We start from the raw sequence: 16,632 nt of genomic DNA, 5'->3' as shown, positions 1-16,632 counted from the left end.
TACCTTTTCATCTAAATCTTGGACCTTAATCTTGAAACAGAAAATAACAAATAAAAAGGTGTGAAGCACCATAAACAGCCCATATTAAAATTGATTTAAATTCTATTTTGGCTAAAATAGTCAAAAAGTGTGGTTATGATGATCATCCGACACGCTAACTTAAAATAGTGCTTAAAATGTGACTAAAATGCAGGACTTAAATTTCATAATTCAATAGAAAATGAAAAGTATAATAGCAAAAAGGTCCACTTTTTGAGATAAAAAAAGAACCCTCTCTTTCACCAAGCTGGCTACAGATCTGTAAACTTCAATTACATGTATGTGCTCTCAACTTGTAATACTGCGATCAGATCTGGCTGCAAAGTGCTGAACATTTATTAGTTCAGCACTTGACTTGGTAGGAAAAGTAAACGAAAAAAATTGACCTGGAAAAAATAGATTAATTATAGGTTCTGAATGTCGATTTCAATTACTTTTCGATTAATCAGCCCTACTATAATATAGTAAGGGTGAATGGGAGTGGGAAATATTGCTGGGATTTTGTGACCTCGAATAGAAACTAAACCTTTGCACGAGTCATTATTCGCCAGTCATTCTTGCGATTGAATGGACTGTATGCTGTAACTGTCTAAGGTTGCAGGATGGAGAAATACAAGTTTGAATTATTCTTGCAATTATTCTTCTTCTTATTATTATTATTATTATTATTATATTTATTTAAAATTACTGCACTCACATCAAGTCATAAGTCATTCTAAATTGAAACGAATAGTTATGCTTACTGCTGTTGAAGGCTGTTATAGGAGCAAGAAAACAAAAATCATCCATTTTTTATATTTATATATATATATATATATATATATATATATATATATATATATATATATATATATATATATATATATATATATATATACATACACATTCATTCATTTTCTTGTCAGCTTAGTCCCTTTATTAATCCGGGGTCGCCACAGCGAAATGAACCGCCAACTTATCCAGCACATTTTTACGCAGGGGATGCCCTTCCAGCCGTAACCCATCTCTGGGAAACATCCACACAAACATTCTCTCTCACACACACTCACTCTCACACTCTCTCTCTCTCACACACACACACACACACACACACACACACACACACACACACACACACACGCACGCACGCACGCACGCACCCACGCCACGCACACACGCACGCCACACATACGCACGCACGCACACATTACTGTATCGCATGTCTTTGGACAGTGGGGGAAACCGGAGCACCCGGAGGAAACCCACAAGAAGGCAAGGAGAACATGCAAACTCCACACGTAAATGCCAACTGAGACGATGATCGAACCAGCGACCCAGCGACCTTCTTGCTGTGAGGCAACAGCACTACCTACTGTGCCACTGCGTTGCCAAAAACATAATAATCATGGCTATACTAGCTGTGTATGCATAAATAGGTTACCTTGTTGTGGCAAATGATGACATAGAAGCAACGTGACTGGTTTAAAGTGGCAGAATATTTTTTTTATTCAGTTTATTGAAAGGTTTATCCCACCCCTCTAACCGATTACAATTTAATTCAGTTTCATCATTTTTATTCAGATATTGGTGTTTTAATGGAGCATTTTGAATTAAAATTCTCACTGAATTAAAATATGTGAAGTAAATGCCCCTGCTAATACAGTCGATACTACTTTAGTTTTCAAAAAGCTTTGAACGTCTCCACAGGCTCACCTCAGATGCAAAATTGCTGTCTGGACTAGTGTGCTCAGGGCGTTTTGGAGTGGCGGTCACTTTTGTGGCTCCTGAAGACACTTCAGTTTCGCCGTATCCTTCTCCAGGTATTGGAGATACAGGAGAGGTAAGGATGGCGTCTTCATTCAGCCACAACACCTGAAACAAACATCACCAACGTTATGGGTCTTCAATGCTTTTAACAGCCAAAATTCGTCTGTTGTCTTACCCTCAGCATAGCTGTGATGTAGATACGACTGGCTGGTCCGGATTTTTCTAGCTGAAACCACTGATCCATGGTAAGCTCAGGGCTGGACAGCAGACGAGACATTGGGATATATAGGCTTCCCAGAGTCAAAGCCCTGTCATCATCCTTCACCTGAAATGATGAAAGCAAGAATGACACAATTACAGCTATGGAATTGTGATTACATGGATATAAACACAAGCAAGACCTTGGTATTTAAAGCACAGTATGTAATTTTTCTCTGCTAGAGTTCTAACACTTAAAACTAAGAAAGTCGTGGAAACAGAAGTTGTTGTATTCTTTACATCCTATGGGACTGAAACCATGTTCACGGATGAGCTAAACTATTAAAAAACTTATTATAAAATAATATTAAGCAGAGTAATGCTGAAAGCTATTAAAGTAAAACAAGATCATTGAAGTACAGTAATTGCTGATTAGAGCACAATAGCAGTGGATCTTTTATTATGCCACAGTAAACCACTTCTGCCTCTTCCTGTTGTGATTACATAATGCTGTTTTATACAGTGGTGGAAAGAGTACTGAAAAAACATACTTAAGTAAAAGTACCATTACTTGCATACAAATGCAGTGCAAAATAGAGTAAAAGTATACCTTTAAAAGTAGACCTTTCAAAAGTACTCAAGAGTAGTATTACGCTGTAAAAAGCTAATGCATTTACGTGTTATTTGGGGATGTGTGTAAACGTAACATTCTGTAGTGCATTTAGTTATTGTCCAGCAGGCACAATTTACTTTCTATGTGCGATTTAATTAGACAAGAATCACTGACTGATTTTTCTAATCCCCATGGACAGGAAAAAAGTATGACTGCATGTTAAAGGAAAGTAGTGGAGTGGAACAACACTGCACAATAAATGTATTCAAGGGAAAGTAAAAGAACACATTTTTAAAACTACTTTGGAAATAACAATTCCTGAGAAAAACTACTCACAGTAATTTGAGTATTTGTAACTTGTTACTTTACACCACTGCAGACTAAATATATATTTATAGGTTATTTTATAATGCTGCTCTTCATAACATATCAAAGTGCCTTTGGTGTTTCCCTGTTTTTTATAAAACAACACCAGAAATTGAGGGTGTGACATCATTAGAATGGAGGCACATGACACGTTCATGTCACTAGTTAAAATTTCTTGTTTTCCTGGATTTGAACAATCGTCAAAAGATTTGGGATAATGCTAGTAAATAAGTGAGCAAATATATAGAACATTGTTAATTAATAAAGACATATGTTAATTAACTGAATCATATGACATTTTTAGAAAATTACGTTTCAGCCAAAACATTCAACCATTACCATTACTGGCACAGTGCCACCTAATAGCCTGGAGATATGAAAATTGACCTTTTTGCTTATAAGCTCTAAATGCTATGGCTAAAAATTACCAAAATATATCTGGACTACATAGATTAACAATTAGCAATAGTTTTATTGCTATAAAAATCTTTTAATAGCAATAAAACTATTATTAATTATTAATAATAAAGTGTTATTAAAATCTTTTTTGCATGTGGATAGCTATGTTAGGGCTATTAACAAAATAGCCATGGCTAAAATCACTCAAAAATTCCTAAAAAAAATTGTGAAATTAAGTGAGCACATAGAACATGATTTGTAAATAAGCAATTATTTTTGCGGGATTGACCTGTTATACACATGAAAAATTCTGCATTTCTAAAGAAAATGGCCTAAAATGCCTTTTTTTCCTTTTTTTGATTTCAGTTATCGTATTCTTAAGAAATAATACACTTTTTAAACATACACTCAAAGGTCCTAAAACACTAAAAAATATGGCGTTGAAGTAATAGTTCAGATTCAGTATTTTACAAATAGCTTTGAACATACCTGAATGTCGATATCTTGTTTGCGGGGATCCTGAATAAAAAACGTGAAGGCATCCTCCCATGCTGGATTATTAGTCCCATACACTGTCTGGATGGAACATACATGCAATAGTCACTCCAGAAGGTATAAATATGCCACAAACGTTACATATGATGTGCAATAACAGTATTGACATCATACCCTGCTTTCTTTGGTGGTGTCCTGGACAGAGATCTGCACCATAGGGCTGGGGTCCTTGTTACCTTTCTTGAACTGAACGAAAATCATCTGACTCAATAATGCTAACATTTCAAGCCAAGAGATGCTGAAGAAATAGTGATGTGGGATATAAACTTACAGGTAGATCTTGTGCACGGTCAAGATACACAGTCAATACGGCAGCAGAAGGAGGATCTGCTGTCTTGCTAGGCACTGTAATGTTCTGATTTCTCTCCAGCACCTATATTTCATTAAAAAGGAGATTAAACATGTGCATTGGATAATATAGGTTTTTATGATCTGCTGATGAAGATCTTACTTCGCTGAGACGTTCTGCAGAGGGCAGCAGCGAGAGCCATTCTAACCTCAGATGAACCTGACCCGATGCAGCATCCTTTAAAGTGTACCACTAAAACCACAGTGAACAAGCATTAGATTGATAACAAACAAGGCAGACGGCAGAAGAACAAAAACAAGCTGGCATATTACACAACATCTAGAGAGTCTGCTGTGCCAGTTTGTATATCACAACTGTTTCTGGGTATGTACATTCAATTATTCAATAACCACTTTTTGTGCACAGTCACTTTTTTGTGTTAGAGAAATTTTGTTCTTTGTTGTAAATAAAATGTTCATAAAATATTTATGTCATAAAATGGCATAACATTTTCAATGGCCAACAAGCAAATCATATTCAATTCAAGCAAACTAAATTGAGGGCAAATGTTAAGAGATCCTGATAAATTGTATTTTATAAAAAATAAAAAACAACTGCTGAAAATATGTTAAAACAGTGGTTTGAAGGATTCATTTTCATTTCGGCTTGGTCCCTTTATAAATCAGGGATCGCCACAGCGGAATGAACCACCAACTTATCCAGCATATGTTTTATGCAGCGGATGCCCTTTCAGCTGCAACCCATCACTGGGAAACATCCATAGACACTCACACTCAGGCCCGTATTGTCTATTGAAAGGGGTGGTTCTTTTTTCTCAAAAAGTGGACCTTTTTGCAAATATTTGCCCTAATTTCTATTTAAAAAAGCTTTAAAGCTGAATTTTAAGAGGTTCAAATACTAGAAAATGAGGTTGTGGATAAGCTTGTTGGATGGTGAGCATACGGTTTGATACAACAAAAATATTTCCTTACTATACTATTTTACCACAAAGTGTTTATTTACAAATGTGCATTTTATTGTTAAAATTACAGTTTAATAAATAATGTTACGAGATTAGAATTTTTTTTTTTTAAATATGAAAAATACTTTTAAAATGGAAATTTATTATCAGCTATCATAAAAAAAAACTAATTGGTAACCTGTTAAAATTTTACCTTTGTTAAAATCGTTTTTAAATCAAAAACAGTAGCCTATAGGCATATAACAAACTGGCCAGTTTGTTTCCTCAGAATTTGTCCATTTGAATAATTAAAAATTAAATGCGTCTTAAAGCCAACTTTTATTGGTTCATTCATTTTCTTGTCGGCTTAGTCCCTTTATTAATTCAGGGTCGCCACAACGAAATGAACCGGCAACTTATACAGCAAGTTTTTACGCAGCGGATGCCCTTCCAGCCGCAACCCATCTCTGGTAAAAATCCACACACACAATCACGCACACTCATACACTAGGGACAATTTAGCCTACCCAATTCATCTGTACCGCATGTCTTTGGACTGTGGGGGAAACCGGAGCACCGGCGCACCGGCCAACACGCGAACCAGCCACCTTCTTGCTGTGAGGCGACAGCACTACCTACTGCGCCACTGCTTTGCCCCTCTTTTATCGGTTATTTTTGCAATTTATGATGGCATATACTGTCAAAAATGGGACAAATGAGCTTATTTCTGGACTTCGTCAGTGAGAGGGTGCTTTCTGGGCCAAAAATAATAACTAATGTAACCTTGTAATAATGTAATACTATAGAGAGCGATAGAGAGAAAGAGATTGTTTTCTCGTTCTTATTTCTGTATATATTTTTCAAAATTCTAATTGTGAGTGTGTTTTGTCTGTATGTATCTATATGTATTATACAATTACTATACAATAAAATTCATTGCTTATGTAATCTGCAATGCTTTGGGAATTCTTGACAAGACATTGAAATAAAGAGAGAGAGAGTAAATATCATTGCAAATATACTGATGATTATTATTATTAATAGTAGTAGTAGTAGTAGTAGTTGTATTTATCATTACTGTTTTATCCCAAAATGTTGATTTTTAAATATACAATTTATTCTGATTTATTATTATTTCTTTTTTTATTATTATTATAATTATTTTCACTACTATTACTATTTACTGTGTTTGCTATGTTTTGTAATACATTTTATTTTAAATGTAAACTTTATAAATGCTTTGGCAATACATTTTTAACATTTGTCATGCCAATAAAGCAATTTTTAAATCAAATTGAATTGAGTAAGATAGATAGAGAGAAAGAGAAGTAAAGCTTTACCTCATCCAAAAGAACTGCTTTCTTTACAATGCCTAAATCCAACTTCATTCTAGGCAAAATGCAAAAACAAAATACTTGAGTTCATAACAGCATCATAACATTATATAAATAGATTTAAGTTCTAACTTTAGTTATAATTATATTATACCTTCCAAGAAAGTCATCTTGGTCAGGGTCTTTATCAAATACCTCAAGCTCTAGCTCCTGACCAGGCACTTCATGGACAATCACCTAAAAAATAAAAGCAAATAAACACACACACACACACACACACACACACAGAAATTCACAAAGATTAATTTGCAGTGAACAGATGTTTCATTGAGCTTCTGCGTTTGCTCAATGCTCATCTGATCTTAGCACATGATAGTCACATCCTGCACTACCACACTTTATTTTTTTTCTTCTTGTTGTTGCCAGCAGTTACAAGGATCTCACATACACATACGTAAACATATAGTATAGTGTTATAAGCCCGAAAGAACCACAGCTTCCCTTTTTTAAAGTGTCGGAAATGTGACACATTTTCATCTAGAAGCACAAGCGACACCAATCACATGTTATTCTGACCTCGTACATCTCTCTCCACTGAGGATTAAGGTTGTTGTCCACGTGATGGGAGGTGAAGATTTGCGTCCCCACACGCAACACCGCATATGGGTCAGATTTCCCTGATATCACACCTTTCATGTAGTTATCCTTGGCGGGAAGGTTTTCTGCCTCCAGCAAGTGGATACGAACTATACCCTATGCCAAAACATACAAGTGTACAGGGGTAAGAAAAGTACAGGTGGCTTATTTGAATTAGCATATGCAAGTATGTACATGAGCACAGTTCAAGCAGGTACACTGGACAAACATGCACGATGAAACTATGGAGTATTACATTACATTTCAGGGTCAGAAATCAAAATCACTATTAAAATGGACAAAAATGCCTGTACATTCCTAAGGGTACACTGTAAAAATAAAATAAAATTCAACATAATTTTAACAGTTAAATACTTTGACCTGGCAAACAGTTAATTTCTTTAATATACAGTTGAAGTCAGAATTATTATTTATTTTATCTTTGCGGTGATGACAGTAAATAATATTTGACTAGATATTTTTTAAGATTCTTCTATACAGCTTAAAGTCACATTTAAAGGCTTAACTAGGTTAATTAGGTTAACTAGGCAGGATAGGGTAATTAGGAAAGTTATTGTATAACAATGTTTTTTTTCTGTAGACTATTGAAAAAATATATCGCTTCATTTTTACCTTAATTTTTATTTTTTTTTTAATTAAAAACTGCTTTTATTCTAGCCGAAATAAAACAAATGAGGCTTTCTCCAGAAGTAAAAAAAAAAATTATCAGACACTTAGAAAATGTCCTTGCTCTGTTAAACATCATTTGGGAAATATTTAAAAAAAGAAAAAAATAATAATAAAAATTCTAATAATTTTGACTTCAACTGTATATGGTTAATAATCTTAAACTGACTTTTTCAGAATTGCCTACATAACACTTCACTTTTTATGCCTTTTTGTTGACATTATTATGGTTCTTTTTAGTTTGTTTTCTTATCATCTAATGTGTGACATCTATTGTTGATAAATAACGTTTATTGCAATTATTCGATGTGTATTTAATATATATGTTAGTATGTTTCTCTGCTTCGGGGAAAAGTTGTTTGAGAGGACCTTTGTTTTATCCTTTGACTTTCTTATTGTTTTTTTTTTTTGTCTTTGTAACAAAAGCTATGATGTGTAGATGTTCATACTTCAAAACACTGGTGTACTATAAAAAAATTAAATATGGTAGTTTACCATAACATTTTGAAATTTATTTGACAGTTTCTACAATATTTTTTAACTGTAAAGTTCTGGCAAGCACAGCTGCCAGTTTATTCATTCATTTTTTTTTTCGGCTTTTTTTCAAAGGTTTCCACAGGAGAATGAACTGCCAACTATTCCGGCATATGTTTTTTATGCAGTGGATGCCCTTCCAGCAGCAACCCAGTACTGGGAAACTCCCACACACACACTCATTCACACACATACTCATACACTATGGCCAATTTAGTTGATTTAATATGGTATATCCGGAAATATGCGGAAGGACTTTTAATTTGTCAGTAACCTGGGTCAAACGCTTCCAGTGAATTGTATGCCATTACAAAATTGGTGTGTTTAAGGTCTGTTTTCTTTAAATATCAGCAATCTCCCATGGCTCAAGATATCAGATATAAAATGGGTCTCAGATTGTACAAAAAGCACTGCGTTCAATTACATTTTTCCACGCCATGTCTTTAAAATATGAGCATTTATTTTACCCCACAATAGAGCTTCTCCGCTAGCCTGCTAATCCTAATGGGCAATGTGCGTGTAAAGGGCTTTTCATCTCGTTTTATGCCTGAGCAACTAAATGAATGCTAAAGTCTATTTAACTTATTATATTTTAATTACATTATAACATCTATGCTGTAAAAGAAGTTTATCAGTATGGGAAGAAAAACTAGCTCTGCATATACCCTATTAACCTATAGTACATGTCTTTTGTACTGTGGGGGAAACTAGAGCACCCAGAGGAAACCCACACCAACATGAATAGAACATACAAACTCCACACAGAAATGCCAACTGACCCAGCCGGGACTCGAACCAGTGAACTTCTTGCTGTTAGGCAACAGTGCTAACCACTGGGTCACTATGCCGCCAGACACCGTTTTTATACTGGAAATATTATAGATTTTTGAACAGTGCTAAAAAGTGCCTGTGTAATTTACAGGTTTCATGATTAATGTGAAATTCAAAAATTGCAGTGTTACATTTAAATTAGTGCAGTTAACGATAAATCACAGGTTGAGTAGACACTTTTCCCATGCTACTAAAATAACCATTGTTCTAATGTGTAAAAAAATCTAACAAATCTTTTAGCTTGTTTTGTCTTTGCAGCCAGAAAACGATGTGATGGTTCCCATAAACAGCTTAACATTAAATGGTTATTTTTCCAAAAATGTACATTTCATCACCATTTACTTATACTCAAGTGAGTCTAAATTTGTATACATTTTTTTCTTCTGTAGAACATAAAACAAGATAGTCTGAAGAGGCAGCCGTTGACAACTTGACATACTTATATGGAACACAAAATACTATGGAAGTCAGTGATTGTATTTTCCCAACATTCTTCAGAATATATTCCTTTGAGTTCAACAGAAGAAATAAATTAAACAGGTACAAATGGAGGATGAGTACATAATAGCAATTATTTTTTTATTTTTGGGTGAACGAAACCTTTAACGAACATTATAATCAATTGTCTTGCTATTACATTACACAAGGTTGCTCTTGATCTAGTTTTGCAAATGCCCGTTGTTCTCTGTTCAGTTGTCACATACATTTCCATAGTTTTTTTATTTGTCAATTAATCCCACCTTTTCCCATCACTTTAGTTTGTGTCTTTTTAAAAAACAAAAACCTTGGCATTTTGGCCCCTCATTTTTTGGGACCTATGCATTCAGTGGCCTAAAATGCAAACACTGTTAACGGATTTCAAAGTGAAGATTTTTTTAAAATGATAACGTAACCATATCATCTCCACGTAAAAACTGTGACATCATGCACATGCAATTGTTCGGTCTGCATACAGTATGTTCATGTTGTTTCTTAACATAGGAACTCCGCTAACTACTGGCTTAGCATCATAACAGTTTTAGCTGTGCTTGTTGCTAGATCAGATTCGGCTGTGGCCGGAAGTTAACGGAAGTTACCGTCACCATAATGTAAAAATATGAATTATAGTTCAACAGTATCATAAAAAATGCTGCTATATTGATGCGCTTATCGCACGTCCGGTCGGCCACGTATTCGTTCTAGACTTTACCGTTACCGTTACCGTTAGCTGTTTTTGATGATTTGTGTGAATGGAATCAGAGTATGGTCCGTGTACGTTTTGTTCATTTGTTTTCCATTTTCAAACGGAATAAAGGAAATGGAGAAAACGGCCGTTTTTCCGTTTTTCCTTTTGCTCACGAGAAAACGAAAAAACGAGATTTTGGCTGGATTTTCGTTTTTTGGTTTAGGGTAGGAAAACAGATAAACGACTTTAAAATTCATTTTACACATGTAGGCGGTGCTGAAACGCCCACTTTCCTCTAACTGGTTAACCAAATCTGCGCTCGTGACGTCGTCCTCAAAATAAAAGCCTTACACGCAGGCTTTTAATTATTATTATTTAATTATATATATATAAACAAAGTTTACATATTCTATCATTTGAACCACACACAGTTAGCAGGCTTACATTCATTGCGTATGTATAAATTAAATTAAAACGTAAATCAGCAGTATTCTTAGACATTTGTCATTAAAATAAGGTCATAGTTCACTGCCAAGCTTCTTGCTGCTGTGCACCTGATGCTGAGCAAAGAAAGCCATTTCCGAGCAGCACCTGGTTTACTTGATTGTTTCAGAGCAAGGGCTTTATAATAATAATAGTAATAATAATAATAATAATAATAATTATTATTATTATTATTATTATTATTATTATCAGTTACTAGTGTTTTTATTGTTTGGTGTGTTTTTTTTTTCTTTTTAATAGTTGTTAGCAGAACCAGAATAAGAACACTTTGGGCCCTGCTATAAAAACAAAGGGTACCATTTGTTTTCATTTATTTCTTCCTATTTTAATTATATATTGTAATTATTTATTTGATAATTAATACTATTTTATTGCAACGCCAAAGTAGGCCTGTCTTATTATTTTTTTATTATTAAATTTGCTGTTATTGTAGGCTAGATGGCAGGCTTTAAATATTTTAAATAACATTTACTCATAACCTTACTAATACGAGAGCTGAACCTAAAAAAGTTTAAGTGCAATAAGCCTGTACAATAAAGGGAGCCGCAATGCATATTTCTAGCGCATTCTTTCACTCAACAATTATTGCTGGAATAATGAAATAAATTTCAAATTAACTAATTAAACACATTATAGTTGATAAAAAAATTGTGTCTAGTAGTTTCGACAAAAAGATGAGCTCGCTACATGTGCGTTGCGCTAATAATTTGACATTTGCTCTTCTTAAGAAAGTGCTACAGCGGGCCCTGCTATTTCACATATAAGGTTAGTGATACGTATTTTAAATTAGTATTGCACATTATTCATTCATTTTCTTGTCGGCTTAGTCCCTTTATTAATCTGGGGTCGCCACAGCGGAATGAACCGCCAACTTATTTAGCAAGTTTTTACGCAGCGGATGCCCTTCCAGCCACAACCCATCTCTGGGAAACATCCACACATACACACACACTTATACAGAACGGACAATTTAGCCTACCCAATTCACCTGTACCGCATGTCTTTGGACTGTGGGTAAAACCGGAGCACCCGGAGGAAACCCACGCGAACGCACTACACTACTGAATTAGACACACAATCTCAAAAAAAAACTTGATGCTTATTTACATTATCTAAAGTCATTTCTTACAAGGTAGGATCTGTTGTTGTATTATATATTTTCGTTTTAATATGCAAATAATTTTCTTTAATTTGTAATAGGCCTATTGTCCCTCATTGCATAAAATAACCAGCCTTTGTATTCAATATGTTTGTAAATTGTTTATCCAGTTTGACGCAAGCTAAACAACATTTTGGCCTGTTTTGCTTATTAAATGAGTGATTTTCACGGAGAAACAAATCATCCATCCACACAGTTTTGTATAGGACCTGTGTGAACAAAAATATACACTTCATCATAGCCTATAGGAAAATGTATCTGTTTAGAACCAATTTTGTGTTGTATAATTAAAAATATTAAAAATACAATAAAAAAAAAAAAAGGAATAACATTTGAAGTGCAATGCTTCAAAGATCCAATACGCTGCATGCAGAGCCAAAACAAAAACTGGTTTGTTTGTTTAATAAAATATTAATATGAAATTAAAGTGAAATAGTTCCATAACCTGTATTATAACTGTAGTCACCCTGACAAATCATCCTTTGCGCCGGTCAGTTTCACCTTTAATCAAGAATGTGCCAGAACCAAATGAGAATATTTACAGATTACCTCGGAATGAGACCTCGGTCTGTGAAGGATGCAAAACACAGAAACTCGTTGAGAATGGAGATGCATGTTAGATGTTTTATATCCCTTTAGATATTGTAAATAAACAAGTTTTTATAGAGATTGTGTCATGTCTTTTCTTTGACGCACGCGCTGAACAGCCCCGAAAAGGCGCCTTTATTTAGCCTGTAGCCTAAATAATAGTTTAGATTTTATAACATATAATGTTCCATTACTTTAAATGTATAATGTTTTTTAATATTTATGGATTATATAAAATATATAGTTTATATAAATGCGCTCTGATCATTCAAGGATCATAATGCGTTGCATATTCTTCTTATTCTTCATTAGGCTTGATCCGTAAATTGTGTATTTTATAAACTGATCGTTTATAAGGACTAAGCTATTAATAAAATTCCTCGAATGGAAAAGTCTTGATTAAAGAAAAAGATAACTTAATTTGACATATGCATATAGTGCGCTTATTTCTGCGCACATCGCGCGCTTTACCGAATTACCTTTTTTATTTTTTATGGACTATAAATGCATCTGGCAGCACCGAAAAGAGCAAATGCCAAGTTATTAGTGCAGCGCACAGACAGCTAGCTCGTCTAGTCTGAACCAGGGGTTTTCAAACTATTTATTGCACATCCACCGATCCCATTGCATTTTATTTAGGATAAACCACTTATTTAAAATTAATTAATTAAAAGGTGCGTACTTTCCAATACACCACTGAATTATAGTGTCATAATATTTAATAATTATAATTAACATAGACACCTGACCTCCATTTAATAAACAATTTATTTGCCATACTCTGTTAATTTGAAGTTTAAAGTTTAAATCATTTATGTTAAACTTAAATTATTTAAAAACTTAAAAAGACTTAAATTTAGTCATTTAAGACATTTCAGGTCATAAGTTTACATACATTGACCGTTGCATTTAGTAGGCCTATTCTGGTCTAAATAAGCTTTTTGCATCTTAGGTGTTTACACACACAAATTAAGCAGTTTATACGTACATTTAATGTTACTTTGAAATTACTTTTGATGCAATAAATAATCCTAAATAGTTGAAAGTGTTAACATATTCTTGAAATGTAGTTATTTTATAACTATGAAATTTATTACTAAACAAAGTGAATCATTATGAATTTGCCAAGAAATAATCCACTTTACCACTGTAAAGCAATGCCCCACACTCACTAGAACGGTAGAACCTGGACTGTATGATATGTTCTGTATGTAAAATAGAGAAAATAAGCAAGATGCGCAGTCTCATGCAGCCTTAGTGAAATTTAGCGCGTCACAATGAACTAAAAATAAAACCACCCTTGAAATGCTGGCGATCTTAATTTTTTCAGCCTACACTGACTGAGAATAATGTTGCACTATTTTATTAACAAATAATTAGAATGTTTTTTTCCCTTCAACTCATTCATCATTACTTTTGCCTGTGCAAGTTTTTTGCGCGCGCTTGAGCGCGAAGGCATCTATTTTCAGGTGCAAGATGCCACTTTGGGTGGCACCAGCACACTCTGCCACACCTGTGGCTATGTCCCTGCTACAATAATAATAACAACAACAACGACAAAATAATAACAAAAAATAATAATAATAAGACAGGCCTACTTTGACGTTGCAATAAAAAAGTATTAATTATCAAATAAATATTTACAATAGGCTAAAGGCATATATTAAATTAAAATAGGAGAAAATCCAATAGAAACAAATGGTACCATTTATTATAGCCCCATGCAGGGTCCAATGTGTTCTTACAACCATTGAATAACTAAGTAAATAATAATAATAACAATACTAATAATAATAGGCCTAATAATAATAATAATAGGCCTAATAATAATAATAATAATAAATTATTATTTTATACAGAGTAGGCTATTATTTAGGCCTACAATAGCTCTGAAACAATCAAGTAAACCAGGTGCTGCTCGGAAATGGCTTTCTTTGCTCAGCATCAGGTGCACAGCAGCAAGAAGCTTGGCAGTGAACTATGACCTTATTTTAATGACAAATGTCTAAGAATACTGCTGATTTACGTTTTAATTTAATTTATACATACGCAATGAATGTAAGCCTGCTAACTGTGTGTGGTTCAAATGATAGAATATGTAAACTTTGTTTATATATATATAATTAAATAATAATAATTAAAAGCCTGCGTGTAAGGCTTTTATTTTGAGGACGACGTCACGAGCGCAGATTTGGTTAACCAGTTAGAGGAAAGTGGGCGTTTCAGCACCGCCTACATGTGTAAAATGAATTTTAAAGTCGTTTATCTGTTTTCCTACCCTAAACCAAAAAACGAAAATCCAGCCAAAATCTCGTTTTTTCGTTTTCTCGTGAGCAAAAGGAAAAACGGAAAAACGGCCGTTTTCTCCATTTCCTTTATTCCGTTTGAAAATGGAAAACAAATGAACAAAACGTACACGGACCGAGTATCTTCCGTCCAATCCATATCCGTTTTCAAACAAAAAAAGGAAAATGAAAACGGCCGTTTTTCCGTTTTTCATTTGGTCACAAGAATTGAAAAAATGAAATATTGGCTCGATTTTCATTTTTTTTTAATGTAATTTAGGGTAGGAAAATGGATAAACGACTTCAAAAATTCATCATACACATGTAGGCGGTGCTGAAACGCCAACATTCCTTTGATTGGTTAACCAAATTTGAGCTCGTGACGTAGCCCTCAAAATAAGAGCCCTCTGTGGACAAGCACCCAGGCTTTTAAGTATTATTATGATTAATTATGAATTATTATTATTATTGACAATATTTTATTATATTCAATATTGTATTTTTTTTTCAACTTTTAAAACTACAAATAAATAAAACAAAATATGTGACTGTTGTAAAAGTTTTTCTTAATTCTTGGATAACACTTTAATTTAAGTCACAATTCACACTATTAACAAACAAAATTTGCTGCATATTAGTTTTTAAGGTAGTAGTTCGGTTTTGGGTAGGATTAAGGATGTAGAATAACCACATACTAATAAACAGTTAATAATAGGCAGAAAATAAGCCAGCCGTCAATAGCGTGGATTGAGGCTTGAAATAAAGCGTTTCCAATTCTTGTTTATGTAAATTTGATGAATCCTTGTGAGTATTTTTTTGTTAAATGTGACTGCAATGATTTGAGTCTGCTTTTACTCGTATTTGCAATTGCACAGCTGTAATGATTTCTTACTTTTAATTGTATCATTTATATACCTGTGTGTAGACTATTTACATTATGCTATTGCTGCATAAATACATCTATGTCATTGATCTAAGGCAAACTTAAAAGTCAAAGTATCAAAGAGGTAAAAATAACATTTAATTCCAGTGGGCTAATATTCCCCCTTATAGAAAAAATTAATTTCTGACCCTGGTACGTCTAATGAATCTAGTCAAAATGAAGAGGTTAACACAGATAAATACTCCATTAAAGCACAGTGAAGTGTTACCCGTGGAAGAGGGGAACGCAGCTGTGCTACGTGCAGATTGGCCACCAAAGGCACAGTGAGACGATTGGGGAGAACCAGGAAAGAGGCGATTGCATCCATTATCATAGTGTCCGACATGGCACTGGAAATGAATGCAAGGGGTTCGTACAGAAAAAATGGGACACAGAGGCACAGACAAAATACATTTAAACTATCTGACAGCATGGGTGATTATAATGGGTTAAAGTTATGATCAATATGAATGACTGCGTTTCCCTGCTTCATTTGAGTAGAGGGAAGCTCTGCAGACTTTGAATAATCAGACCAGCGCTTTACTGATTATCAATAAATGAAGCATATGAGAAGAGAGAGTTACTGTATTAATATGAGTAGTTGAACTGCAGTCTATTTCTACTGTAAAAATAAAATGAATGATGCAAAAAAAAAAAAAAAAAAAGCTAAAAACAACTGCACTCACTTCAAACCCGGTATGTCTAATAAATTGGTCATGCCAGTCCAGTTGATGTCGAGTTTCTGTGAAGGACAGAAGTAAAAACAACACTGTAGTTAAAGAAGAGGCTATTATAAAGTGATAATTGATATCAAATAGAAA

At 34.0% G+C, this 16,632-nt stretch overlaps 1 protein-coding gene across 2 annotated transcripts in view; it reads right to left on the bottom strand.

Moving 5' to 3' along the window:
• esyt1a (extended synaptotagmin-like protein 1a) overlaps positions 1-16,632 on the bottom strand; it is a 39,091-nt gene that overhangs the window by 12,491 nt on the left and 9,968 nt on the right. The window contains exons 7-17 of one of the 2 annotated variants that reach the window (XM_690519.8): positions 16,498-16,553; positions 16,041-16,161; positions 7,077-7,253; positions 6,655-6,737; positions 6,507-6,555; positions 4,368-4,457; positions 4,188-4,289; positions 4,031-4,102; positions 3,851-3,937; positions 1,961-2,110; positions 1,732-1,890 (exon numbers count right to left, since the gene is read on the bottom strand). In XM_690519.8, the coding sequence (XP_695611.3) occupies positions 1,732-1,890; positions 1,961-2,110; positions 3,851-3,937; positions 4,031-4,102; positions 4,188-4,289; positions 4,368-4,457; positions 6,507-6,555; positions 6,655-6,737; positions 7,077-7,253; positions 16,041-16,161; positions 16,498-16,553 (1,146 nt within the window). The remainder of the gene's footprint in view (positions 1-1,731; positions 1,891-1,960; positions 2,111-3,850; positions 3,938-4,030; positions 4,103-4,187; positions 4,290-4,367; positions 4,458-6,506; positions 6,556-6,654; positions 6,738-7,076; positions 7,254-16,040; positions 16,162-16,497; positions 16,554-16,632) is intronic. The other variant, XM_073939020.1, reaches the window with a different exon arrangement.

This window comes from Danio rerio, chromosome 23 (assembly GCF_049306965.1).
Source record: "Danio rerio strain Tuebingen ecotype United States chromosome 23, GRCz12tu, whole genome shotgun sequence".
Classification (NCBI taxonomy): domain Eukaryota; kingdom Metazoa; phylum Chordata; class Actinopteri; order Cypriniformes; family Danionidae; genus Danio; species Danio rerio.
This window is presented reverse-complemented; position numbering and strand designations above follow the sequence as displayed.